General features: G+C 56.2%; 1 protein-coding gene across 1 annotated transcript in view; it reads right to left on the bottom strand.

The window, feature by feature from the left end:
* The window catches only part of mcu (mitochondrial calcium uniporter), a 139,878-nt gene that overhangs the window by 2,835 nt on the left and 111,333 nt on the right, over positions 1-25,710 (bottom strand). The window contains exons 4-8 of the mRNA XM_036946050.2: positions 9,313-9,483; positions 6,909-7,013; positions 5,723-5,883; positions 2,193-2,396; positions 1,630-1,746 (exon numbers count right to left, since the gene is read on the bottom strand). Coding sequence (XP_036801945.2) covers positions 1,630-1,746; positions 2,193-2,396; positions 5,723-5,883; positions 6,909-7,013; positions 9,313-9,483 — 758 coding nt within the window. The remainder of the gene's footprint in view (positions 1-1,629; positions 1,747-2,192; positions 2,397-5,722; positions 5,884-6,908; positions 7,014-9,312; positions 9,484-25,710) is intronic.

Genomic DNA, 25,710 nt, shown 5'->3' with positions numbered 1-25,710 from the left:
ATGGGGTTAGTGTCGGGGATGGGGTTAGTGTCGGGGTTGGGGTTAGTGTCGGGGATGGGGTTAGTGTCGGGGTTAATGTCGGGGATGGGGTTAGTGTCGGGGATGGGGTTAGTGTCGGGGATGGGGTTAGTGTCGGGGTTGGGGTTAGTGTCGGGGTCGGGGATGGGGTTAGTGTCGGGGTTGGGGTCAGTGTCGGGGTTAGTGTTGGGGTTAGTGTCGGGGTTGGGGTTAGTGTCGGGGTCGGGGATGGGGTTAGTGTCGGGGTTGGGGTTAATGTCGGGGATGGGGTTAGTGTCGGGGTTGGGGTCAGTGTCGGGGTTAGTGTCGGGGTTGGGGTTAGTGTCGGGGTTGGGGTTAGTGTTGGGGTCGGGGATGGGGTTAGTGTCGGGGTTGGGGTTAGTGTCGGGGTTGGGGTTAGTGTCGGGGTTGGGGTTAGTGTTGGGGTCGGGGATGGGGTTAGTGTCGGGGTTAAGGTTGGGGATGGGGTTAGTGTCGGGGATGAGGTTAATGTTGGGATTGGGGTTAGTGTCGGGTAGGGTTAGTGTCGAGGTTGGGTTTAGTGTCGGTTGGGGTTAGTGTCAGGGTTGGGGTTAATGTTGGGGTTAATGTTGGGGATGGGGTTAGTGTCGGGGTTAATGTTGGGGATGGGGTTAGTGTCGGGGTTAATGTTGGGGATGGGGTTAGTGTCGGGGTTAAGGTTGGGGATGGGGTTAGTGTCGGGGTTAAGGTTGGGGATGGGGTTAGTGTCGGGGATGAGGTTAATGTTGGGATTGGTGTTAGTGTCGGGTAGGGTTAGTGTCGGGGTTGGGTTTAGTGTCGGTTGGGGTTAGTGTCGGGGTTAGTGTCGGGGTTAATGTTGGGGATGGGGTTAGTGTCGGGGTTAATGTTGGGGATGGGGTTAGTGTCGGGGTTAGTGTTGGGGTTAGTGTCGGGGATGGGGTTAGTGTCGGGGATGGGGTTAGTGTCGGGGTTGGGGTTAGTGTCGGGTTTGGGGTTAGTGTCGGGGTTGGGGTTAGTGTCAGGGTTGGGGTTAGTGTCGGGGATGGGGTTAATGTCGGGGATGGGGTTAGTGTCGGGGATGGGGTTAATGTCGGGGTTGGGGTTAGTGTCAGGGTTGGGGTTAGTGTCGGGGATGGGGTTAATGTCGGGGATGGGGTTAGTGTCAGGGTTGGGGTTAGTGTCGGGGTTGGTGTCGGGATCAGGGTTAGTGTTGGGGTTGGTGTCAGTGTCGGGGTTGGTGTCGGGATCAGGGTTAGTGTCGGGGTTGGTGTCGGGATCGGGGTTAGGGTCAGTGTCGGGGTTAGTGTCGGAGTTGGGGTCAATGTCGGGATCAGTGTCGGGGTTGGGGTTAGTGTCGGGGTTGGTGTCAGTGTTGGGGTTGGTGTCAGTGTTGGTGTCGATGTCAGGGTCGGAGTTGGTGTCAGTGTCGGGGTTGGTGTCAGTGTCGGGGTTGGTGTCAGTGTCGGGGTTGGTGTCAGTGTCAGGGTTGGTGTCAGTGTCGGGGTCGTGGTTGGTGTCGGGTTCAGTGTCGAGGTTAGTGTTTGAGTTGGTGTTGGTGTTAGTGTCGGGGTCGTGGTTGGTGTCGGGGTTAGTGTTGGAGTTGGTGTCCGTGTCGGGGTTAGTGCCTACCTCAGCGATAGAGTCCTTCAGCTCGTTGTACTTGTAGATGTCAAAGCGTTGTCTCTTCACCCCCTTGTGGAAGAACAGCAGGTACTGTCTGTCCCTGGCGTCTGGGTAGATGTACTCCTACAGGACGGGGGATATTCAGTCACAATAACACAACACACAAATACACCTACTCCAGAATGCTACAACTTCTACTAAGGAATATACTGTATACATACTGTACACCAACAGGAAAACGAGGACACATCCGTGAATGAATCAAATGTGAATGAGCCAAATGTGAATGAATCAAACGCGAATGAGCCAAACGCGAATGAGCCAAACGCGAATGAACCAAACGCGAATGAGCCAAACGCGAATGAACCAAACGCGAATGAGCCAAACATGAATGAACCAAACACGAATGAACCTGCTCCAAAAACGCTACTAGAATACACAAGTCTAGTGCTAAGTCTCAACACACAAACACAGTCTGGCCCTGTAAAAGGTGTGCTATAGAGGGTGTGTGTGTGTGTGTGTGTGTGTGTGTGTGTGTGTGTGTGTGTGTGTGTGTGTGTGTGTGTTACCTGGCGTGTGAGTACGTAGTAGGAGTACATAGCCATGGCGGTAGCGTAGGTAATGAAGTAGGTGACAGGCTCCATGATGTCCCAGGAGTACTCCCACCAGGTGAGACGCGCCAGGATCCCAAACTGTGTTGCCATGTAGGCCATGCCCCCCCACAGCACCCAGGTGGTACGACGCTCCGCCTTACGACTCAGCTCCTCCCTCACCTGGGCAAACAGCCAATCAGAGACAGCCATCAGTCATAAAAAGGAACACCAACTCAGTTGTTAAGAGCGTAGTGCTTGCAACACCGGGAAAGCGGGTTTGATTCCCGGGACCACACATTCCCCCCCCCCCCGTGTCAAATCGGCAATTGGTAAACCCATCCATTATGGGATTAATTGACACAAACAAACGTTACAATAATTCACTATGGTAATTAATGATCATTCTTCTTCCGGTGTTCTCTGCATTGCGCATCGCATAAAGAGTAAAAACAATAAAGTAGCGTTGGATAAAAGCATCAGCTAAGAGAGATATATATAACTCACTCACTACCGTCACACATCTGATCACTCACTACCGTCACACATCTGATCACTCACTACCGTCACACATCTGATCACTCACTACCGTCACACATCTGATCACTCACTACCGTCACACATCTGATCACTCACTACCGTCACACATCTGATCACTCACTACCGTCACACATCTGATCACTCACTACCGTCACACATCTGATCACTCACTACCGTCACACATCTGATCACTCACTACCGTCACACATCTGATCACTCACTACCGTCACACATCTGATCACTCACTACCGTCACACATCTGATCACTCACTACCGTCACACATCTGATCACTCACTACCGTCACACATCTGATCACTCACTACCGTCACACATCTGATCACTCACTACCGTCACACATCTGATCACTCACTACCGTCACACATCTGATCACTCACTACCGTCACACATCTTATCACCACTCACTACCGTCACACATCTTATCACCACTCACTACCGTCACACATCTGATCACTCACTACCGTCACACATCTGATCACTCACTACCGTCACACATCTGATCACTCACTACCGTCACACATCTGATCACTCACTACCGTCACACATCTTATCACCACTCACTACCGTCACACATCTGATCACTCACTACCGTCACACATCTGATCACTCACTACCGTCACACATCTGATCACTCACTACCGTCACACATCTGATCACTCACTACCGTCACACATCTGATCACTCACTACCGTCACACATCTGATCACTCACTACCGTCACACATCTTATCACCACTCACTACCGTCACACATCTGATCACTCACTACCGTCACACATCTGATCACTCACTACCGTCACACATCTGATCACTCACTACCGTCACACATCTTATCACCACTCACTACCGTCACACATCTGATCACTCACTACCGTCACACATCTGATCACTCACTACCGTCACACATCTGATCACTCACTACCGTCACACATCTGATCACTCACTACCGTCACACATCTGATCACTCACTACCGTCACACATCTGATCACTCACTACCGTCACACATCTGATCACTCACTACCGTCACACATCTTATCACCACTCACTACCGTCACACATCTGATCACTCACTACCGTCACACATCTGATCACTCACTACCGTCGCACATCTGATCACTCACTACCGTCACACATCTGATCACTCACTACCGTCACACATCTGATCACTCACTACTGTCACACATCTGATCACTCACTACCGTCACACATCTGACCACTCACTACCGTCACACTACCATCACAACCATCCATTGATTTGTGAATGAACTCTCCAAATGTGCTGGCTTGAGTCCGTCCTTTCATTGGGGAGTAAACTGCTAAACACAGTTGTATTGAGCCTTTACTATCCCCCCCATGCTAAACATTAACCATGCAGTTCTCTACCCCCCCCCCCCCCATGCTAAACATTAACCATGCAGTTCTCTATCCCCCCCCCTAAACATTAACCATGCAGTTCTCTATCCCCCCCCCCTAAACATTAACCATGCAGTTCTCTACCCCCCCATGCTAAACATTAACCATGCAGTTCTCTATCCCCCCCCCTAAACATTAACCATGCAGTTCTCTACCCCCGCCCTAAACATTAACCATGCAGTTCTCTATCCCCCCCCCCTAAACATTAACCATGCAGTTCTCTACCCTCCCCCCCTAAACATTAACCATGCAGTTCTCTACCCCCCCCAAACATTAACCATGCAGTTCTCTACCCCCCCCAAACATTAACCATGCAGTTCTCTACCCCCCCCAAACATTAACCATGCAGTTCTCTACCCCCCCCTAAACATTAACCATGCAGTTCTCTACCCCCCCATGCTAAACATTAACCATGCAGTTCTCTATCCCCCCCCTAAACATTAACCATGCAGTTCTCTACCCCCGCCCTAAACATTAACCATGCAGTTCTCTATCCCCCCCCCCTAAACATTAACCATGCAGTTCTCTACCCTCCCCCCCTAAACATTAACCATGCAGTTCTCTACCCCCGCCCTAAACATTAACCATGCAGTTCTCTACCCTCCCCCCCTAAACATTAACCATGCAGTTCTCTACCCCCCCCAAACATTAACCATGCAGTTCTCTACCCCCCCCAAACATTAACCATGCAGTTCTCTACCCCCCCCAAACATTAACCATGCAGTTCTCTACCCCCCCCTAAACATTAACCATGCAGTTCTCTACCCCCCCCTAAACATTAACCATGCAGTTCTCTACCCCCCCCAAACATTAACCATGCAGTTCTCTACCCCCCCTAAACATTAACCATGCAGTTCTCTACCCCCCCATGCTAAACATTAACCATGCAGTTCTCTATCCCCCCCCTAAACATTAACCATGCAGTTCTCTACCCCCGCCCTAAACATTAACCATGCAGTTCTCTATCCCCCCCCCCTAAACATTAACCATGCAGTTCTCTATCCCCCCCCCTAAACATTAACCATGCAGTTCTCTACCCTCCCCCCCTAAACATTAACCATGCAGTTCTCTATCCCCCCACTTAACATTAACCATGCAGTTCTCTACCCCCCGCCTAAACATTAACCATGCAGTTCTCTATCCCCCCCCTAAACATTAACCATGCAGTTCTCTATCCCCCCCCCCTAAACATTAACCATGCAGTTCTCTATCCCCCCCCCCCCTTAACATTAACCATGCAATTCTCTATCCCCCCCCTAAACATTAACCATGCAGTTCTCTATCCCCCCCCCCCTTAACATTAACCATGCAATTCTCTATCCCCCCCCTAAACATTAACCATGCAGTTCTCTATCCCCCCCCCCCCCCTTAACATTAACCATGCAGTTCTCTACCCCCCCCCCCCCCCCCCCCCCTTAACATTAACCATAAAGTGAATGGAATTCTAAACACAGTAATTCATGTCCATCAGAAGACAGAAAAAAAGTGATATTTACAAATGTACTTAATGCCAATAAGTGACTGTGTGTGTTCCGTACCTTCTCTAGAGGACGTAGCTGTGAGTTGAGGTCCTCTAGTCTGACCACCAGTTCCTTCTCTTTACTAAGCTGATGCTCTTCTATACGCATGGTGGTGTAGAGCTGCTGAACCAGGAACTTAACGTCGTTCAGACGCTCTGCCTCGTCATTGGCTAGGAGATCTACAGACACACACAGAGGGTTAGAAGGTAGAAACAGACAGGCAGACAGGCTCTGACTCGTCATTGGCTAGGAGATCTACAGACACACACAGAGGGTTAGAAGGTAGAAACAGACAGGCAGACAGGCTCTGACTCGTCATTGGCTAGGAGATCTACAGACACACACAGAGGGTTAGAAGGTAGAGACAGACAGGCAGACAGGCTCTGACTCGTCATTGGCTAGGAGATCTACAGACACACACAGAGGGTTAGAAGGTAGAAACAGACAGGCAGACAGGCTCTGACTCGTCATTGGCTAGGAGATCTACAGACACACACAGAGGGTTAGAAGGTAGAGACAGACAGGCAGACAGGCTCTGACTCGTCATTGGCTAGGAGATCTACAGACACACACAGAGGGTTAGAAGGTAGAAACAGACAGGCAGACAGGCTCTGACTCGTCATTGGCTAGGAGATCTACAGACACACACAGAGGGGTTAGAAGGTAGAGACAGACAGGCAGACAGGCTCTGACTCGTCATTGGCTAGGAGATCTACAGACACACACAGAGGGTTAGAAGGTAGAAACAGACAGGCAGACAGGCTCTGACTCGTCATTGGCTAGGAGATCTACAGACACACACAGAGGGTTAGAAGGTAGAGACAGACAGGCAGACAGGCTCTGACTCGTCATTGGCTAGGAGATCTACAGACACACACAGAGGGTTAGAAGGTAGAGACAGACAGACAGACAGACAGACAGACAGACAGACAGACAGACAGACAGACAGACAGACAGACAGACAGACAGACAGACAGACAGACAGACAGACAGACAGACAGACAGAGACAGACAGAGACAGACAGAGACAGACAGACAGACAGACAGACAGACAGACAGACAGACAGACAGACAGACAGACAGACAGACAGACAGACAGACAGACAGACAGACAGACAGACAGACAGATGCCTACTTTCACCTCTTAAAAGTATGAAGTACAAAATAAATGTGTTTTCATCTCCTGACCCCTGGTCAATCTCACCTCTCCGTGGCGGTCGAACCAGGTGTGTAACGTCGTTGATGACCAGGTTGAAGTCATCCAACAGCAGGATGTCTATCCCTGTAGAAGAGGCTACCCTCGCCCCATCTGGAGGGAGGGAGGGAGGGGAGAGGGGGAGGGGAGGAGGGAGGGGAGGAGGGAGGGGAGGAGGGAGAGGGGAGACAGGGAGGGGAGAGGGGGAGGAGGGAGAGGGGAGGGAGGGAGGGAGAGGGAGAGAGGAGAGGAGGGAGGGGAGAGAGGGAGACAGGGAGGGGAGAGGGGAGGGAGGGAGGGAGAGGGGAGGGAGGGAGGGAGAGGGGAGGGAGGGAGAGGGGAGGGAGGGGAGGGAGAGGGAGGGAGAGGGGAAGGAGGGAGGGAGGGGGGAGAGGGAGGAGGGAGGGAGAGGGAGGGGAGAGAGGGAGAGGGGAGACAGGGAGGGGAGAGGGGAGGGAGGGAGGGAGGGAGAGGGGAGGGAGGGAGAGGGGAGGGAGGGAGAGGGGAGAGGGAGGGGAGAGAGGGAGTGAGGGAGGGAGGGAGGGGGAGGGGAGGGAGAAAAGATGGAGAATGGAAAGAGACAAAGAGAGAGGGAGAGAGACAGAAACAAAGGGATATCAGTCATGAGACCACACTCTGCTACTTGAAACACACTTCACATCCTCATCATTTCATGGCAGTAACATTAAGCCTATTTCTCTGGCTTGTCTCCCAACTGGCACACTATTCCCTACATAGTGCACTACGTTTAAACCAGGGACAATAGGGCTCTGGTCAGAGGTTGTGCACTATAAGGGTTGAAATAGGGAGCTATGTGAATGTAGAAAAGGCCTCTGAGACCTTCTAATGGAGATCGTGCCTGTGTCCCAAATTGTTTCCTATTCCCTAGGCAGTGCACTACTTTTGATCAGACCCCTATCGGTAGTAGTGCACTAATTAGGGGAAAGTGTGCCATTTGGGAGGCAGGTCGGATATCACAGCCTCAGAGTGAAGACATCTGCACCACTTGTTAGAGGATAATGAGCACCATCGGTAAAGGAGACTGGCTTCGTCCTGAACGGTACCCTAATCCATATAGAGTGCACTACTCCTGACCACTAAATAGGGAATAGGGTGCCATTTGGGAAGCACTTAAATAATAATGAGCATCGGACTGAATGGGTATTGTGGCAATATGCCCGAATACTGATTGTACAGCGCGGGTAACTATTATCTACATAAGGGATAGGCAACCAGGATTACTACTGGTAGAACAGAGTGGTTAACTAGTGTCCACAACAACCAGGATTACTACTGGTAGAACAGAGTGGTTAACTAGTGTCCACAACAACCAGGATTACTACTGGTAGAACAGAGTGGTTAACTAGTGTCTACAACAACCAGGATTACTACTGGTAGAACAGAGTGGTTAACTAGTGTCTACAACAACCAGGATTACTACTGATAGAACAGAGTGGTTAACTAGTGTCCACAACAACCAGGATTACTACTGATAGAACAGAGTGGTTAACTAGTGTCCACAACAACCAGGATTACTACTGGTAGAACAGAGTGGTTAACTAGTGTCTACAACAACCAGGATTACTACTGGTAGAACAGAGTGGTTAACTAGTGTCTACAACAACCAGGATTACTACTGGTAGAACAGAGTGGTTAACTAGTGTCTACAACAACCAGGATTACTACTGATAGAACAGAGTGGTTAACTAGTGTCTACAACAACCAGGATTACTACTGGTAGAACAGAGTGGTTAACTAGTGTCCACAACAACCAGGATTACTACTGGTAGAACAGAGTGATGGAGCATGCATTTAGTTTTACTTGTATTTAAGAGCAATTGGAGGCCACAGAAGGATAATTGTGTGGCATTGAAGCTCGTCTGGAGGTTAGTTAACACAGTGTCCAAAGAAGGGCCAGATGTAAACAGAATGCTGTTGTCTGCGTAGAGGTGGATCAGAGAATCACCAGCAGCAAGAGCATCATCATTGATGTATAGAGACTGCCAGAGGTCCGGACAACAGGCCCTCCGATTTGACACACTGAACTCTGTCTGAGAAGTAGTTGGTGAACCAGGCGAGGCAATCATTTGAGAAACCAAAGCTGTTGAGTCTTCCGATAGAATGTTGTGATTGACAGAGCCGAAAGCCTTGGCCAGGTCGATGAAGACGGCTGCACAGTACTGTCGATTATCGACGGCAGTTATGATATCGTTTAGGACCTTGAGCGTGGCTGAGGTGCACCCGTGACCAGCTCGGAAACCAGATTGCATCGTGGAGAAGGTACGGTGCGATTCTAAATGGTCGGTGATCTATTTGTTAACTTTCGATGACCTTAGAAAGGCAGGGTAGAATAGATGTGTGTGTTTGCGTGTGTGAGTGTGTGTGTGTGTGTGTGTGTGTGTGTGTGTGTTACCTGTAGAGTAGATGGCTACACGGTCGATACCCCTGTCCTCTGTCTGCAGCTGTGTGAGGAACACCCCAACACAGTCACTGAGGGGCTTCAGAGTGAACTGGCATCGCTCCCTACGGGACGGCAAACTGACCGAGATCACCGGCAGTCCATTCTGGTACACCACCGTCACCTCTGGAGGGGGGCAGGAGACAACAACATGATTTCATACACATACTCCCCCCTCCCCCACTCCCTTAGCTACTGTACCCCTCCCCCACTCCCTTAGCTACTGTACCCCTCCCACACTCCCTTAGCTACTGTACCCCTCCCCCACTCCCTTAGCTACTGTACCCCTCCCCCATTCCCTTAGCTACTGTACCCCTCCCCCACTCCCTTAGCTACTGTACCCCTCCCCCACTCCCTTAGCTACTGTACCCCTCCCCCATTCCCTTAGCTACTGTACCCCTCCCCCACTCCCTTAGCTACTGTACCCCTCCCCCACTCCCTTAGCTACTGTACCCCTCCCCCACTCCCTTAGCTACTGTACCCCTCCCCCACTCCCTTAGCTACTGTACCCCTCCCCCACTCCCTTAGCTACTGTACCCCTCCCCCACTCCCTTAGCTACTGTACCCCTCCCCCACTCCCTTAGCTACTGTACCCCTCCCCCACTCCCTTAGCTACTGTACCCCTCCCCCACTCCCTTAGCTACTGTACCCCTCCCCCACTCCCTTAGCTACTGTACCCCTCCCCCACTCCCTTAGCTACTGTACCCCTCCCCCACTCCCTTAGCTACTGTACCCCTCCCCCACTCCCTTAGCTACTGTACCCCTCCCCCACTCCCTTAGCTACTGTACCCCTCCCCCATTCCCTTAGCTACTGTACCCCTCCCCCATTCCCTTAGCTACTGTACCCCTCCCCCATTCCCTTAGCTACTGTACCCCTCCCCCACTCCCTTAGCTACTGTACCCCTCCCCCACTCCCTTAGCTACTGTACCCCTCCCCCACTCCCTTAGCTACTGTACCCCTCCCCCATTCCCTTAGCTACTGTACCCCTCCCCCACTCCCTTAGCTACTGTACCCCTCCCACACTCCCTTAGCTACTGTACCCCTCCCACACTCCCTTAGCTACTGTACCCCTCCCCCACTCCCTTAGCTACTGTACCCCTCCCACACTCCCTTAGCTACTGTACCCCTCCCCCACTCCCTTAGCTACTGTACCCCTCCCACACTCCCTTAGCTACTGTACCCCTCCCACACTCCCTTAGCTACTGTACCCCTCCCCCACTCCCTTAGCTACTGTACCCCTCCCCTTTTGTCTTACCCCTATCCCATCGTCAAGATCCAAGTCTCTCTGGCTCTGATATGAGACCCTTGTGTATGTCTACTGCACCTCTCTCTCTCTCTAGGGTGTGTGTGTGTGTGTGGCTGCCTGTGCCTCCTCTCATGAGGGTGTGTGTGTGTGGCTGCCTGTGCCTCCTCTCATGAGGGTGTGTGTGTGTGTGGCTGCCCGCGTCTCTCTCATGAGGGTGTGTGTGTGGCTGCCCGCGTCTCTCTCATGAGGGTGTGTGTGTGGCTGCCTGCCCGCGTCTCTCTCATGAGTGTGTGTGTGGCTGCCCGCGTCTCTCTCATGAGTGTGTGTGTGGCTGCCTGTGTCTCTCTCATGAGTGTGTGTGTGGCTGCCTGTGTCTCTCTCATGAGGGTGTGTGTGGCTGCTTGTGTCTCTCTCATGAGGGTGTGTATGTGTGTGTGTGTGTGTGTGGCTGCCTGTGTCTCCTCTCATGAGGGTGTGTGTGTGTGTGGCTGCCTGTGTCTCTCTCATGAGGGTGTGTGTGTGTGTGGCTGCCTGTGTCTCCTCTCATGAGGGTGTGTGTGTGTGTGGCTGCCTGTGTCTCCTCTCATGAGGGTGTGTGTGTGTGTGAGTGTGTGGCTGCCTGTGCCTCCTCTCATGAGGTTGTGTGTGTGTGTGTGGCTGCCTGTGCCTCCTCTCACGAGGGTGTGTGTGTGTGTGGCTGCCTGTGCCTCCTCTCATGCTAGTATAATGGCAGCGCTATTAAAACCCACTTCAGCACAGAACACTCAGAGCCCTGACTGCAATGCCTCTCTCCCTCTCTCTCCCTCTCTCTCCCTCTCTCTCCCTCTCCATAACCTTTCAGTTCTCCTCAGAACAGATGCCAGTTTCTCCTTCAAAATTAATGACTGCTGGCTGTGGCTGAGAGAGAGAGAGACTACTGAGCTGTTCGCTCCAAACTAACGTCCCACCAAGTTTTCGGGCAGGCTAATCAACTCCCGGATTCTCTCCAGTGATGGGTCAAGGCCATCTTTGTCTCTCCAGAGCTGAGGAGAAACTGTTTCTGGGTCCAGGGCTGACAGGGGAATTAAGGACTCAGTCTACTGTTCCAAAACAACAACACAGACTGCTGGTGCTGAGTAGTACTGACAAGCTAACCTGACAGGGGAATCCCAGGCATCTACTGTACTGAGCTCATATCAGGCCAAAACTCCTATCTCTGACGAGTAGTATTGCCAAACTATATTAAGCAGAATGCAGACTCTCTGAATCTGTCAGGGGAAGCCCTACCCCCTCTCTACCTCTCTGGGTGTGACAGGGGAAGCCCCTACCCATCTGTATCTCTCTGGATCTGTCAGGGGAAGCCCCTACCCCCTCTCTACCTCTCTGGATCTGTCAGGGGAAGCCCCTACCCCCTCTCTACCTCTCTGGATCTGTCAGGGGAAGCCCCTACCCCCTCTCTACCTCTCTGGGTCTGACAGGGGAAGCCCCTACCCCATCTCTACCTCTCTGGGTCTGACAGGGGAAGCCCCTACCCCCATTCTACCTCACTGAATCTGTCAGGGGAAGCCCCTACCCCTCTCTACCTCACTGAATCTGTCAGGGGAAGCCCCTACCCCTCTCTACCTCACTGAATCTGTCAGGGGAAGCCCCTACCCCCTCTCTACCGCTCTGGGTCTGACAGGGGAAGCCCCTACCCACTCTCTACCTCTCTGGGTGTGACAGGGGAAGACCCTACCCCCTCTCTACCTCTCTGGATCTGTCAGGGGAAGCCCCTACCCCCTCTATACCTCTCTGGGTCTGACAGGGGAAGCCCCTACCCCCTCTCTACCTCTCTGGGTCTGTCAGGGGAAGCCCCTACCCCCATTCTACCTCACTGAATCTGTCAGGGGAAGCCCCTACCCCTCTCTACCTCACTGAATCTGTCAGGGGAAGCCCCTACCCCTCTCTACCTCACTGAATCTGTCAGGGGAAGCCCCTACCCCCTCTCTACCGCTCTGGGTCTGACAGGGGAAGCCCCTACCCACTCTCTACCTCTCTGGGTGTGACAGGGGAAGACCCTACCCCCTCTCTACCTCTCTGGATCTGTCAGGGGAAGCCCCTACCCCCTCTATACCTCTCTGGGTCTGACAGGGGAAGCCCCTACCCCCTCTCTACCTCTCTGGGTCTGTCAGGGGAAGCCCCTACCCCATCTCTACCTCTCTGGGTCTGACAGGGGAAGCCCCTACCCCATCTCTACCTCTCTGGGTCTGACAGGGGAAGCCCCTACCCCCATTCTACCTCACTGAATCTGTCAGGGGAAGCCCCTACCCCTCTCTACCTCACTGAATCTGTCAGGGGAAGACCCTACCCCCTCTCTACCTCTCTGGATCTGACAGGGGAAGCCCCTACCCCCTCTCTACCTCTCTGGATCTGACAGGGGAAGCCCCTACCCCCATTCTACCTCTCTGGGTCTGACAGGGGAAGCCCCTACCCCTCTCTACCTCTCTGGGTCTGACAGGGGAAGCCCCTACCCCTCTCTACCTCTCTGGATCTGACAGCGGAAGCCCCTACCCCCTCTCTACCTCTCTGGGTCTGTCAGGGGAAGCCCCTACCCCCTCTCTACCTCTCTGGGTCTGACAGGGGAAGCCCCTACCCCATCTCTACCTCTCTGGGTCTGACAGGGGAAGCCCCTACCCCTCTCTACCTCACTGAATCTGTCAGGGGAAGACCCTACCCCCTCTCTACCTCTCTGGATCTGACAGGGGAAGCCCCTACCCCCTCTCTACCTCACTGAATCTGTCAGGGGAAGCCCTACCCCCTCTCTACCTCTCTGGGTCTGTCAGGGGAAGCCCCTACCCCCTCTCTACCTCTCTGGGTGTGACAGGGGAAGCCCCTACCCATCTGTACCTCCCTGGATCTGTCAGGGGAAGCCCCTACCCCCTCTCTACCTCTCTGGATCTGTCAGGGGAAGCCCCTACCCCCTCTCTACCTCTCTGGGTCTGACAGGGGAAGCCCCTACCCCATCTCTACCTCTCTGGGTCTGACAGGGGAAGCCCCTACCCCCATTCTACCTCACTGAATCTGTCAGGGGAAGCCCCTACCCATCTGTATCTCTCTGGATCTGTCAGGGGAAGCCCCTACCCCCTCTCTACCTCTCTGGATCTGTCAGGGGAAGCCCCTACCCCCTCTCTACCTCTCTGGATCTGTCAGGGGAAGCCCCTACCCCCTCTCTACCCCTCTGGGTCTGACAGGGGAAGCCCCTACCCCCTCTCTACCTCTCTGGATCTGACAGGGGAAGCCCCTACCCCCTCTCTACCTCTCTGGGTCTGACAAGGGAAGCCCCTACCCCCTCTCTGGATCTGACAGGGGAAGCCCTACCCCCTCTCTACCTCTCTGGGTCTGACAGGGGAAGCCCCTACCCCTCTCTACCGCTCTGGGTCTGACAGGGGAAGCCCCTACCCCCTCTCTACCTCACTGAATCTGTCAGGGGAAGCCCCTACCCCCTCTCTACCTCACCGAATCTGTCAGGGGAAGCCCCTACCCCCTTTCTACCTCACCGAATCTGTCAGGGGAAGCCCCTACCCCTCTCTACCTCACTGAATCTGTCAGGGGAAGCCCCTACCCCTCTCTACCTCTCTGGATCTGTCAGGGGAAGCCCCTACCCCCTCTCTACCTCTCTGGATCTGACAGGGGAAGCCCCTACCCCCTCTCTACCTCTCTGGGTCTGACAAGGGAAGCCCCTACCCCCTCTCTGGATCTGACAGGGGAAGCCCTACCCCCTCTCTACCTCTCTGGGTCTGACAGGGGAAGCCCCTACCCCTCTCTACCGCTCTGGGTCTGACAGGGGAAGCCCCTACCCCCTCTCTATCTCACTGAATCTGTCAGGGGAAGTCCCTACCCCCTCTCTACCTCACCGAATCTGTCAGGGGAAGCCCCTACCCCCTTTCTACCTCACCGAATCTGTCAGGGGAAGCCCCTACCCCTCTCTACCTCACTGAATCTGTCAGGGGAAGCCCCTACCCCTCTCTACCTCTCTGGATCTGTCAGGGGAAGACCCTACTCCTCTATACCTCTCTGGGTCTGACAGGGGAAGCCCCTACCCCCTCTCTACCTCTCTGGATCTGACAGGGGAAGCCCCTACCCCCTCTCTACCTCTCTGGATCTGACAGGGGAAGCCCCTACCCCCTCTCTGGATCTGACAGGGGAAGCCCTACCCTCTCTCTACCTCTCTGGGTCTGACAGGGGAAGCCCCTACCCCCTCTCTACCTCTCTGGGTCTGACAGGGGAAGCCCCTACCCCCTCTCTACCTCTCTGGATCTGACAGGGGAAGCCCCTACCCCCTCTCTACCTCTCTGGATCTGACAGGGGAAGCCCCTACCCCCATTCTACCTCTCTGGGTCTGACAGGGGAAGCCCCTACCCCTCTCTACCTCTCTGGGTCTGACAGGGGAAGCCCCTACCCCTCTCTACCTCTCTGGATCTGACAGCGGAAGCCCCTACCCCCTCTCTACCTCTCTGGGTCTGTCAGGGGAAGCCCCTACCCCCTCTCTACCTCTCTGGGTCTGACAGGGGAAGCCCCTACCCCATCTCTACCTCTCTGGGTCTGACAGGGGAAGCCCCTACCCCTCTCTACCTCACTGAATCTGTCAGGGGAAGACCCTACCCCCTCTCTACCTCTCTGGATCTGACAGGGGAAGCCCCTACCCCCTCTCTACCTCACTGAATCTGTCAGGGGAAGCCCTACCCCCTCTCTACCTCTCTGGGTCTGTCAGGGGAAGCCCCTACCCCCTCTCTACCTCTCTGGGTGTGACAGGGGAAGCCCCTACCCATCTGTACCTCCCTGGATCTGTCAGGGGAAGCCCCTACCCCCTCTCTACCTCTCTGGATCTGTCAGGGGAAGCCCCTACCCCCTCTCTACCTCTCTGGGTCTGACAGGGGAAGCCCCTACCCCATCTCTACCTCTCTGGGTCTGACAGGGGAAGCCCCTACCCCCATTCTACCTCACTGAATCTGTCAGGGGAAGCCCCTACCCATCTGTATCTCTCTGGATCTGTCAGGGGAAGCCCCTACCCCCTCTCTACCTCTCTGGATCTGTCAGGGGAAGCCCCTACCCCCTCTCTACCTCTCTGGATCTGTCAGGGGAAGCCCCTACCCCCTCTCTACCCCTCTGGGTCTGACAGGGGAAGCCCCTACCCCCTCTCTACCTCTCTGGATCTGACAGGGGAAGCCCCTACCCCCTCTCTACCTCTCTGGGTCTGACAAGGGAAGCCCCTACCCCCTCTCTGGATCTGACAGGGGAAGCCCTACCCCCTCTCTACCTCTCTGGGTCTGACAGGGGAAGCCCCTACCCCTCTCTACCGCTCTGGGTCTGACAGGGGAAGCCCCTACCCCCTCTCTACCTCACTGAATCTGTCAGGGGAAGCCCCTACCCCCTCTCTACCTCACCGAATCTGTCAGGGGAAGCCCCTACCCCCTTTCTACCTCACCGAATCTGTCAGGGGAAGCCCCTACCCCTCTCTACCTCACTGAATCTGTCAGGGGAAGCCCCTACCCCTCTCTACCTCTCTGGATCTGTCAGGGGAAGCCCCTACCCCCTCTCTACCTCTCTGGATCTGACAGGGGAAGCCCCTACCCCCTCTCTACCTCTCTGGGTCTGACAAGGGAAGCCCCTACCCCCTCTCTGGATCTGACAGGGGAAGCCCTACCCCCTCTCTACCTCTCTGGGTCTGACAGGGGAAGCCCCTACCCCTCTCTACCGCTCTGGGTCTGACAGGGGAAGCCCCTACCCCCTCTCTATCTCACTGAATCTGTCAGGGGAAGTCCCTACCCCCTCTCTACCTCACCGAATCTGTCAGGGGAAGCCCCTACCCCCTTTCTACCTCACCGAATCTGTCAGGGGAAGCCCCTACCCCTCTCTACCTCACTGAATCTGTCAGGGGAAGCCCCTACCCCTCTCTACCTCTCTGGATCTGTCAGGGGAAGACCCTACTCCTCTATACCTCTCTGGGTCTGACAGGGGAAGCCCCTACCCCCTCTCTACCTCTCTGGATCTGACAGGGGAAGCCCCTACCCCCTCTCTACCTCTCTGGATCTGACAGGGGAAGCCCCTACCCCCTCTCTGGATCTGACAGGGGAAGCCCTACCCTCTCTCTACCTCTCTGGGTCTGACAGGGGAAGCCCCTACCCCCTCTCTACCTCTCTGGGTCTGACAGGGGAAGCCCCTACCCCTACCCCCTCTCTACCTCACTGAACCTGTCAGGGGAAGCCCCTACCCCCTCTCTACCTCTCTGGGTCTGACAGGGGAAGCCCCTACCCCCTCTCTACCTCACTAAATCTGTCAGGGGAAGCCCCTACCCCCTCTCTACCTCTCTGGATCTGACAGGGGAAGCCCCTACCCCCTCTCTACCTCTCTGGATCTGTCAGGAGAAGCCCCTACCCCCTCTCTACCTCACTGAATCTGTCAGGGGAAGCCCCTACCCCCTCTCTACCTCTCTGGATCTGTCAGGGGAAGCCCCTACCCCCTCTCTACCTCTCTGGGTCTGACAGGGGAAGCCCCTACCCCCTCTCTACCTCTCTGGATCCGACAGGGGATGCCCCTACCCCCTCTCTACCTCACTGAATCTGTCAGGGGATGCCCCTACCCCCTCTCTACCTCACTGAATCTGACAGGGGAACCCCTACCCCCTCTCTACCTCACTGAATCTGACAGGGGAAGCCCCTACCCCCTCTCTACCTCTCTGGATCTGTCAGGGGAAGCCCCTACCCCCTCTCTACCTCTCTGGATCTGTCAGGGGAAGCCCCTACCCCCTCTCTACCTCTCTGGATCTGTCAGGAGAAGCCCCTACCCCCTCTCTACCTCACTGAATCTGTCAGGGGAAGCCCCTACCCCCTCTCTACCTCTCTGGATCTGTCAGGGGAAGCCCCTACCCCCTCTCTACCTCTCTGGGTCTGACAGGGGAAGCCCCTACCCCCTCTCTACCTCTCTGGATCCGACAGGGGATGCCCCTACCCCCTCTCTACCTCACTGAATCTGTCAGGGGATGCCCCTACCCCCTCTCTACCTCACTGAATCTGACAGGGGAACCCCTACCCCCTCTCTACCTCACTGAATCTGACAGGGGAAGCCCCTACCCCCTCTCTACCTCTCTGGATCTGTCAGGGGAAGCCCCTACCCCCTCTCTACCTCTCTGGATCTGTCAGGGGAAGCCCCTACCCCCTCTCTACCTCACTGAATCTGTCAGGGGAAGCCCCTACCCCCTCTCTACCTCTCTGGATCTGACAGGGGAAGCCCCTACCCCTCTCTAGCTCTCTGGGTCTGACAGGGGAAGCCCCTACCCCCTCTCTACCTCTCTGGATCTGACAGGGGAAGCCCCTACCCCCTCTCTACCTCTCTGGGTCTGATAGGGGAAGCCCATACCCCTCTCTACTTCTCTGGGTCTGACAGGGGAAGCCCCTACCCCTTCTATACCTCTCTGGATCTGTCAGGGGAAGCCCCTACCCTTCTCTGCCTCTCTAGATCCGACAGGGGAAGCCCCTACCCCCTCTCTACCTCACTGAATCTGTCAGGGGAAGACCCTACTCCTCTATACCTCTCTGGGTCTGACAGGGGAAGCCCCTACCCCCTCTCTACCTCTCTGGATCTGACAGGGGAAGCCCCTACCCCCTCTCTGGATCTGACAGGGGAAGCCCTACCCTCTCTCTACCTCTCTGGGTCTGACAGGGGAAGCCCCTACCCCCTCTCTACCTCTCTGGGTCTGACAGGGGAAGCCCCTACCCCCTCTCTACCTCACTGAACCTGTCAGGGGAAGCCCCTACCCCCTCTCTACCTCTCTGGGTCTGACAGGGGAAGCCCCTACCCCCTCTCTACCTCACTAAATCTGTCAGGGGAAGCCCCTACCCCCTCTCTACCTCTCTGGATCTGACAGGGGAAGCCCCTACCCCCTCTCTACCTCTCTGGATCTGTCAGGAGAAGCCCCTACCCCCTCTCTACCTCACTGAATCTGTCAGGGGAAGCCCCTACCCCCTCTCTACCTCTCTGGATCTGTCAGGGGAAGCCCCTACCCCCTCTCTACCTCTCTGGGTCTGACAGGGGAAGCCCCTACCCCCTCTCTACCTCTCTGGATCCGACAGGGGATGCCCCTACCCCCTCTCTACCTCACTGAATCTGTCAGGGGATGCCCCTACCCCCTCTCTACCTCACTGAATCTGACAGGGGAAGCCCCTACCCCCTCTCTACCTCACTGAATCTGACAGGGGAAGCCCCTACCCCCTCTCTACCTATCTGGATCTGTCAGGGGAAGCCCCTACCCCCTCTCTACCTCTCTGGATCTGTCAGGGGAAGCCCCTACCCCCTCTCTACCTCACTGAATCTGTCAGGGGAAGCCCCTACCCCCTCTCTACCTCTCTGGATCTGACAGGGGGAGCCCTTACCCCTCTCTAGCTCTCTGGGTCTGACAGGGGAAGCCCCTACCCCCTCTCTACCTCTCTGGATCTGACAGGGGAAGCCCCTACCCCCTCTCTACCTCTCTGGGTCTGATAGGGGAAGCCCATACCCCTCTCTACTTCTCTGGGTCTGACAGGGGAAGCCCCTACCCCTTCTATACCTCTCTGGATCTGTCAGGGGAAGCCCCTACCCTTCTCTGCCTCTCTAGATCCGACAGGGGAAGCCCCTACCCCCTCTCTACCTCACCGAATCTGTCAGGGGAAGCCCCTACCCTCTCTCTACCTCTCTGGATCTGCCAGGGGAAGCCCCTACCCCCTCTCTACCTCACTGAATCTGTCAGGGGAAGCCCCTACCCCCTCTCTACCTCTCTGGATCTGACAGGGGAAGCCCCTACCCCCTCTCTACCTCTCTGGGTCTGACAGGGGAAGCCCCTACCCCCTCTCTACCTCTCTGGGTCTGACAGGGGAAGCCCCTACCCCCTCTCTACCTCTCTGGGTCTGACAGGAGAAGCCCCTACCCCTCTCTACTTCTCTGGGTCTGACAGGGGAAGCCCCTACCCCTTCTATACCTCTCTGGATCTGTCAGGGGAAGCCCCTACCCCCTCTCTACCTCTCTGGGTCTGACAGGGGAAGCCCCTACCCCTCTCTACCTCTCTGGATCTGACAGGGGAAGCCCCTACTCCTCTATACCTATCTGGGTCTGACAGGGGAAGCCCCTACTCCTCCATACCTCTCTGGGTCTGACAGGGGAAGCCCCTACCCCCTCTTACCTCTCTGGGTCTGACAGGGGAAGCCCCTACCCCTCTCTGGATCTGACAGGGGAAGCCCCTACCCCTCTCTACCTCACTGAATCTGACAGGGGAAGCCCCTACCCATCTGTACCTCTCTGGATCTGACAGGGGAAGCCCCTACCCACTCTCTACCTCTCTGGGTCTGACAGGGGAAGCCCCTACCTTTTCTCTACCTCTCTGGGTCTGACAGGGGAAGCCCCTACCCCTCTCTACCTCTCTGGATCTGACAGGGGAAGCCCCTACCCCTCTCTGGATCTGACAGGGGAAGCCCCTACCCCTCTCTACCTCACTGAATCTGACAGGGGAAGCCCCTACCCATCTGTACCTCTCTGGATCTATCAGGGGAAGCCCCTACCCCCTCTCTACCTCTCTGGATCTGTCAGGGGAAGCCCCTACCCCCTCTCTACCTCTCTGGGTCTGACAGGGGAAGCCCCTACCCCTCTCTACCTCTCTGGGTCTGACAGGGGAAACCCCTACCTTTTCTCTACCTCTCTGGGTCTGACAGGGGAAGCCCCTACCCCCATTCTACCTCACTGAATCTGTCAGGGGAAGCCCCTACCCCCTCTCTACCTCACTGAATCTGTCAGGGGAACCCCTACCCCCTCTCTACCTCACGGAATCTGTCAGGGGAAGCCCCTACCCCCTCTCTACCTCACTGAATCTGACAGGGGAAGCCCCTACCCCCTCTCTACCTCACTGAATCTGACAGGGGAAGCCCCTACCCCCTCTCTACCTCTCTGGATCTGTCAGGGGAAGCCCCTACCCCCTCTCTACCTCACTGAATCTGTCAGGGGAAGCCCCTACCCCCTCTCTACCTCACTGAATCTGTCAGGGGAAGCCCCTACCCCCTCTCTACCTCACTGAATCGGACAGGGGAAGCCCCTACCCTCTCTCTACCTCTCTGGATCTGCCAGGGGAAGCCCCTACCCCCTCTCTACCTCACTGAATCTGTCAGGGGAAGCCCCTACCCCCTCTCTACCTCTCTGGATCTGACAGGGGAAGCCCCTACCCCCTCTCTACCTCTCTGGGTCTGACAGGGGAAGCCCCTACCCCCTCTCTACCTCTCTGGATCTGACAGGGGAAGCCCCTACCCCCTCTCTACCTCTCTGGGTCTGACAGGAGAAGCCCCTACCCCTCTCTACTTCTCTGGGTCTGACAGGGGAAGCCCCTACCCCTTCTATACCTCTCTGGATCTGTCAGGGGAAGCCCCTACCCCCTCTCTACCTCTCTGGGTCTGACAGGGGAAGCCCCTACCCCTCTCTACTTCTCTGGATCTGACAGGGGAAGCCCCTACTCCTCTATACCTCTCTGGGTCTGACAGGGGAAGCCCCTACCCCCTCTCTACCTCTCTGGATCTGACAGGGGAAGCCCCTACTCCTCTCTACCTCTCTGGATCTGACAGGGGAAGCCCCTACCCCCTCTCTACCTCTCTGGGTCTGACAGGGGAAGCCCCTACCCCTCTCTGGATCTGACAGGGGAAGCCCCTACCCCCTCTTACCTCTCTGGGTCTGACAGGGGAAGCCCCTACCCCCTCTCTACCTCTCTGGATCTGACAGGGGAAGCCCCTACTCCTCTCTACCTCTCTGGATCTGACAGGGGAAGCCCCTACCCACTCTCTACCTCTCTGGGTCTGACAGGGGAAGCCCCTACCCCCTCTCTACCTCTCTGGGTCTGTCAGGGGAAGCCCCTACCCCTCTCTGGATCTGACAGGGGAAGCCCCTACCCCTCTCTACCTCACTGAATCTGACAGGGGAAGCCCCTACCCATCTGTACCTCTCTGGATCTATCAGGGGAAGCCCCTACCCCCTCTCTACCTCTCTGGATCTGTCAGGGGAAGCCCCTACCCCCTCTCTACCTCTCTGGGTCTGACAGGGGAAGCCCCTACCCCTCTCTACCTCTCTGGGTCTGACAGGGGAAACCCCTACCTTTTCTCTACCTCTCTGGGTCTGACAGGGGAAGCCCCTACCCCCATTCTACCTCACTGAATCTGTCAGGGGAAGCCCCTACCCCCTCTCTACCTCACTGAATCTGTCAGGGGAACCCCTACCCCCTCTCTACCTCACGGAATCTGTCAGGGGAAGCCCCTACCCCTCTCTACTTCTCTGGGTCTGACAGGGGAAGCCCCTACCCCTTCTATACCTCTCTGGATCTGTCAGGGGAAGCCCCTACCCCCTCTCTACCTCTCTGGGTCTGACAGGGGAAGCCCCTACCCCTCTCTACTTCTCTGGATCTGACAGGGGAAGCCCCTACTCCTCTATACCTCTCTGGGTCTGACAGGGGAAGCCCCTACCCCCTCTCTACCTCTCTGGATCTGACAGGGGAAGCCCCTACTCCTCTCTACCTCTCTGGATCTGACAGGGGAAGCCCCTACCCCCTCTCTACCTCTCTGGGTCTGACAGGGGAAGCCCCTACCCCTCTCTGGATCTGACAGGGGAAGCCCCTACCCCCTCTTACCTCTCTGGGTCTGACAGGGGAAGCCCCTACCCCCTCTCTACCTCTCTGGATCTGACAGGGGAAGCCCCTACTCCTCTCTACCTCTCTGGATCTGACAGGGGAAGCCCCTACCCACTCTCTACCTCTCTGGGTCTGACAGGGGAAGCCCCTACCCCCTCTCTACCTCTCTGGGTCTGTCAGGGGAAGCCCCTACCCCTCTCTGGATCTGACAGGGGAAGCCCCTACCCCTCTCTACCTCACTGAATCTGACAGGGGAAGCCCCTACCCATCTGTACCTCTCTGGATCTATCAGGGGAAGCCCCTACCCCCTCTCTACCTCTCTGGATCTGTCAGGGGAAGCCCCTACCCCCTCTCTACCTCTCTGGGTCTGACAGGGGAAGCCCCTACCCCTCTCTACCTCTCTGGGTCTGACAGGGGAAACCCCTACCTTTTCTCTACCTCTCTGGGTCTGACAGGGGAAGCCCCTACCCCCATTCTACCTCACTGAATCTGTCAGGGGAAGCCCCTACCCCCTCTCTACCTCACTGAATCTGTCAGGGGAACCCCTACCCCCTCTCTACCTCACGGAATCTGTCAGGGGAAGCCCCTACCCCCTCTCTACCTCACTGAATCTGACAGGGGAAGCCCCTACCCCCTCTCTACCTCACTGAATCTGACAGGGGAAGCCCCTACCCCCTCTCTACCTCTCTGGATCTGTCAGGGGAAGCCCCTACCCCCTCTCTACCTCACTGAATCTGTCAGGGGAAGCCCCTACCCCCTCTCTACCTCACTGAATCTGTCAGGGGAAGCCCCTACCCCCTCTCTACCTCACTGAATCGGACAGGGGAAGCCCCTACCCTCTCTCTACCTCTCTGGATCTGCCAGGGGAAGCCCCTACCCCCTCTCTACCTCACTGAATCTGTCAGGGGAAGCCCCTACCCCCTCTCTACCTCTCTGGATCTGACAGGGGAAGCCCCTACCCCCTCTCTACCTCTCTGGGTCTGACAGGGGAAGCCCCTACCCCCTCTCTACCTCTCTGGATCTGACAGGGGAAGCCCCTACCCCCTCTCTACCTCTCTGGGTCTGACAGGAGAAGCCCCTACCCCTCTCTACTTCTCTGGGTCTGACAGGGGAAGCCCCTACCCCTTCTATACCTCTCTGGATCTGTCAGGGGAAGCCCCTACCCCCTCTCTACCTCTCTGGGTCTGACAGGGGAAGCCCCTACCCCTCTCTACTTCTCTGGATCTGACAGGGGAAGCCCCTACTCCTCTATACCTCTCTGGGTCTGACAGGGGAAGCCCCTACCCCCTCTCTACCTCTCTGGATCTGACAGGGGAAGCCCCTACTCCTCTCTACCTCTCTGGATCTGACAGGGGAAGCCCCTACCCCCTCTCTACCTCTCTGGGTCTGACAGGGGAAGCCCCTACCCCTCTCTGGATCTGACAGGGGAAGCCCCTACCCCCTCTTACCTCTCTGGGTCTGACAGGGGAAGCCCCTACCCCCTCTCTACCTCTCTGGATCTGACAGGGGAAGCCCCTACTCCTCTCTACCTCTCTGGATCTGACAGGGGAAGCCCCTACCCCCTCTCTACCTCTCTGGGTCTGACAGGGGAAGCCCCTACCCCTCTCTGGATCTGACAGGGGAAGCCCCTACCCCTCTCTACCTCACTGAATCTGACAGGGGAAGCCCCTACCCATCTGTACCTCTCTGGATCTGACAGGGGAAGCCCCTACCCACTCTCTACCTCTCTGGGTCTGACAGGGGAAGCCCCTACCTTTTCTCTACCTCTCTGGGTCTGACAGGGGAAGCCCCTACCCCTCTCTACCTCTCTGGATCTGACAGGGGAAGCCCCTACCCCTCTCTGGATCTGACAGGGGAAGCCCCTACCCCTCTATGGATCTGACAGGGGAAGCCCCTACCCCTCTCTACCTCACTGAATCTGACAGGGGAAGCCCCTACCCATCTGTACCTCTCTGGATCTATCAGGGGAAGCCCCTACCCCCTCTCTACCTCTCTGGATCTGTCAGGGGAAGCCCCTACCCCCTCTCTACCTCTCTGGGTCTGACAGGGGAAGCCCCTACCCCTCTCTACCTCTCTGGGTCTGACAGGGGAAACCCCTACCTTTTCTCTACCTCTCTGGGTCTGACAGGGGAAGCCTCTACCCCCATTCTACCTCACTGAATCTGTCAGGGGAAGCCCCTACCCCCTCTCTACCTCACTGAATCTGTCAGGGGAACCCCTACCCCCTCTCTACCTCACGGAATCTGTCAGGGGAAGCCCCTACCCCCTCTCTACCTCACTGAATCTGACAGGGGAAGCCCCTACCCCCTCTCTACCTCACTGAATCTGACAGGGGAAGCCCCTACCCCCTCTCTACCTCTCTGGATCTGTCAGGGGAAGCCCCTACCCCCTCTCTACCTCACTGAATCTGTCAGGGGAAGCCCCTACCCCCTCTCTACCTCACTGAATCTGTCAGGGGAAGCCCCTACCCCCTCTCTACCTCACTGAATCGGACAGGGGAAGCCCCTACCCTCTCTCTACCTCTCTGGATCTGACAGGGGAAGCCCCTACCCCCTCTCTACCTCTCTGGGTCTGACAGGGGAAGCCCCTACCCCCTCTCTACCTCTCTGGGTCTGACAGGAGAAGCCCCTACCCCTCTCTACTTCTCTGGGTCTGACAGGGGAAGCACCTACCCCTTCTATACCTCTCTGGATCTGTCAGGGGAAGCCCCTACCCCCTCTCTACCTCTTTGGGTCTGACAGGGGAAGCCCCTACCCCCTCTCTACCTCTCTGGGTCTGACAGGGGAAGCCCCTACCCCCTCTCTACCTCTCTGGATCTGACAGGGGAAGCCCCTACCCCCTCTCTACCTCTCTGGGTCTGACAGGAGAAGCCCCTACCCCTCTCTACTTCTCTGGGTCTGACAGGGGAAGCCCCTACCCCTTCTATACCTCTCTGGATCTGTCAGGGGAAGCCCCTACCCCCTCTCTACCTCTCTGGGTCTGACAGGGGAAGCCCCTACCCCTCTCTACCTCTCTGGATCTGACAGGGGAAGCCCCTACTCCTCTATACCTCTCTGGGTCTGACAGGGGAAGCCCCTACTCCTCCATACCTCTCTGGGTCTGACAGGGGAAGCCCCTACCCCCTCTCTACCTCTCTGGATCTGACAGGGGAAGCCCCTACTCCTCTCTACCTCTCTGGATCTGACAGGGGAAGCCCCTACCCCCTCTCTACCTCTCTGGGTCTGACAGGGGAAGCCCCTACCCCTCTCTGGATCTGACAGGGGAAGCCCCTACCCCTCTCTACCTCACTGAATCTGACAGGGGAAGCCCCTACCCATCTGTACCTCTCTGGATCTGACAGGGGAAGCCCTACCCACTCTCTACCTCTCTGGGTCTGACAGGGGAAGCCCCTACCCCTCTCTACCTCTCTGGATCTGACAGGGGAAGCCCCTACCCCTCTCTGGATCTGACAGGGGAAGCCCC

Source organism: Oncorhynchus mykiss, chromosome 16, assembly GCF_057628025.1.
Source record: "Oncorhynchus mykiss isolate SJ-2025 chromosome 16, ASM5762802v1, whole genome shotgun sequence".
NCBI lineage: Eukaryota > Metazoa > Chordata > Actinopteri > Salmoniformes > Salmonidae > Oncorhynchus > Oncorhynchus mykiss.
Note: the sequence above shows the minus strand (reverse complement) of the source record. Positions and strands in the feature narration are given on the sequence as shown.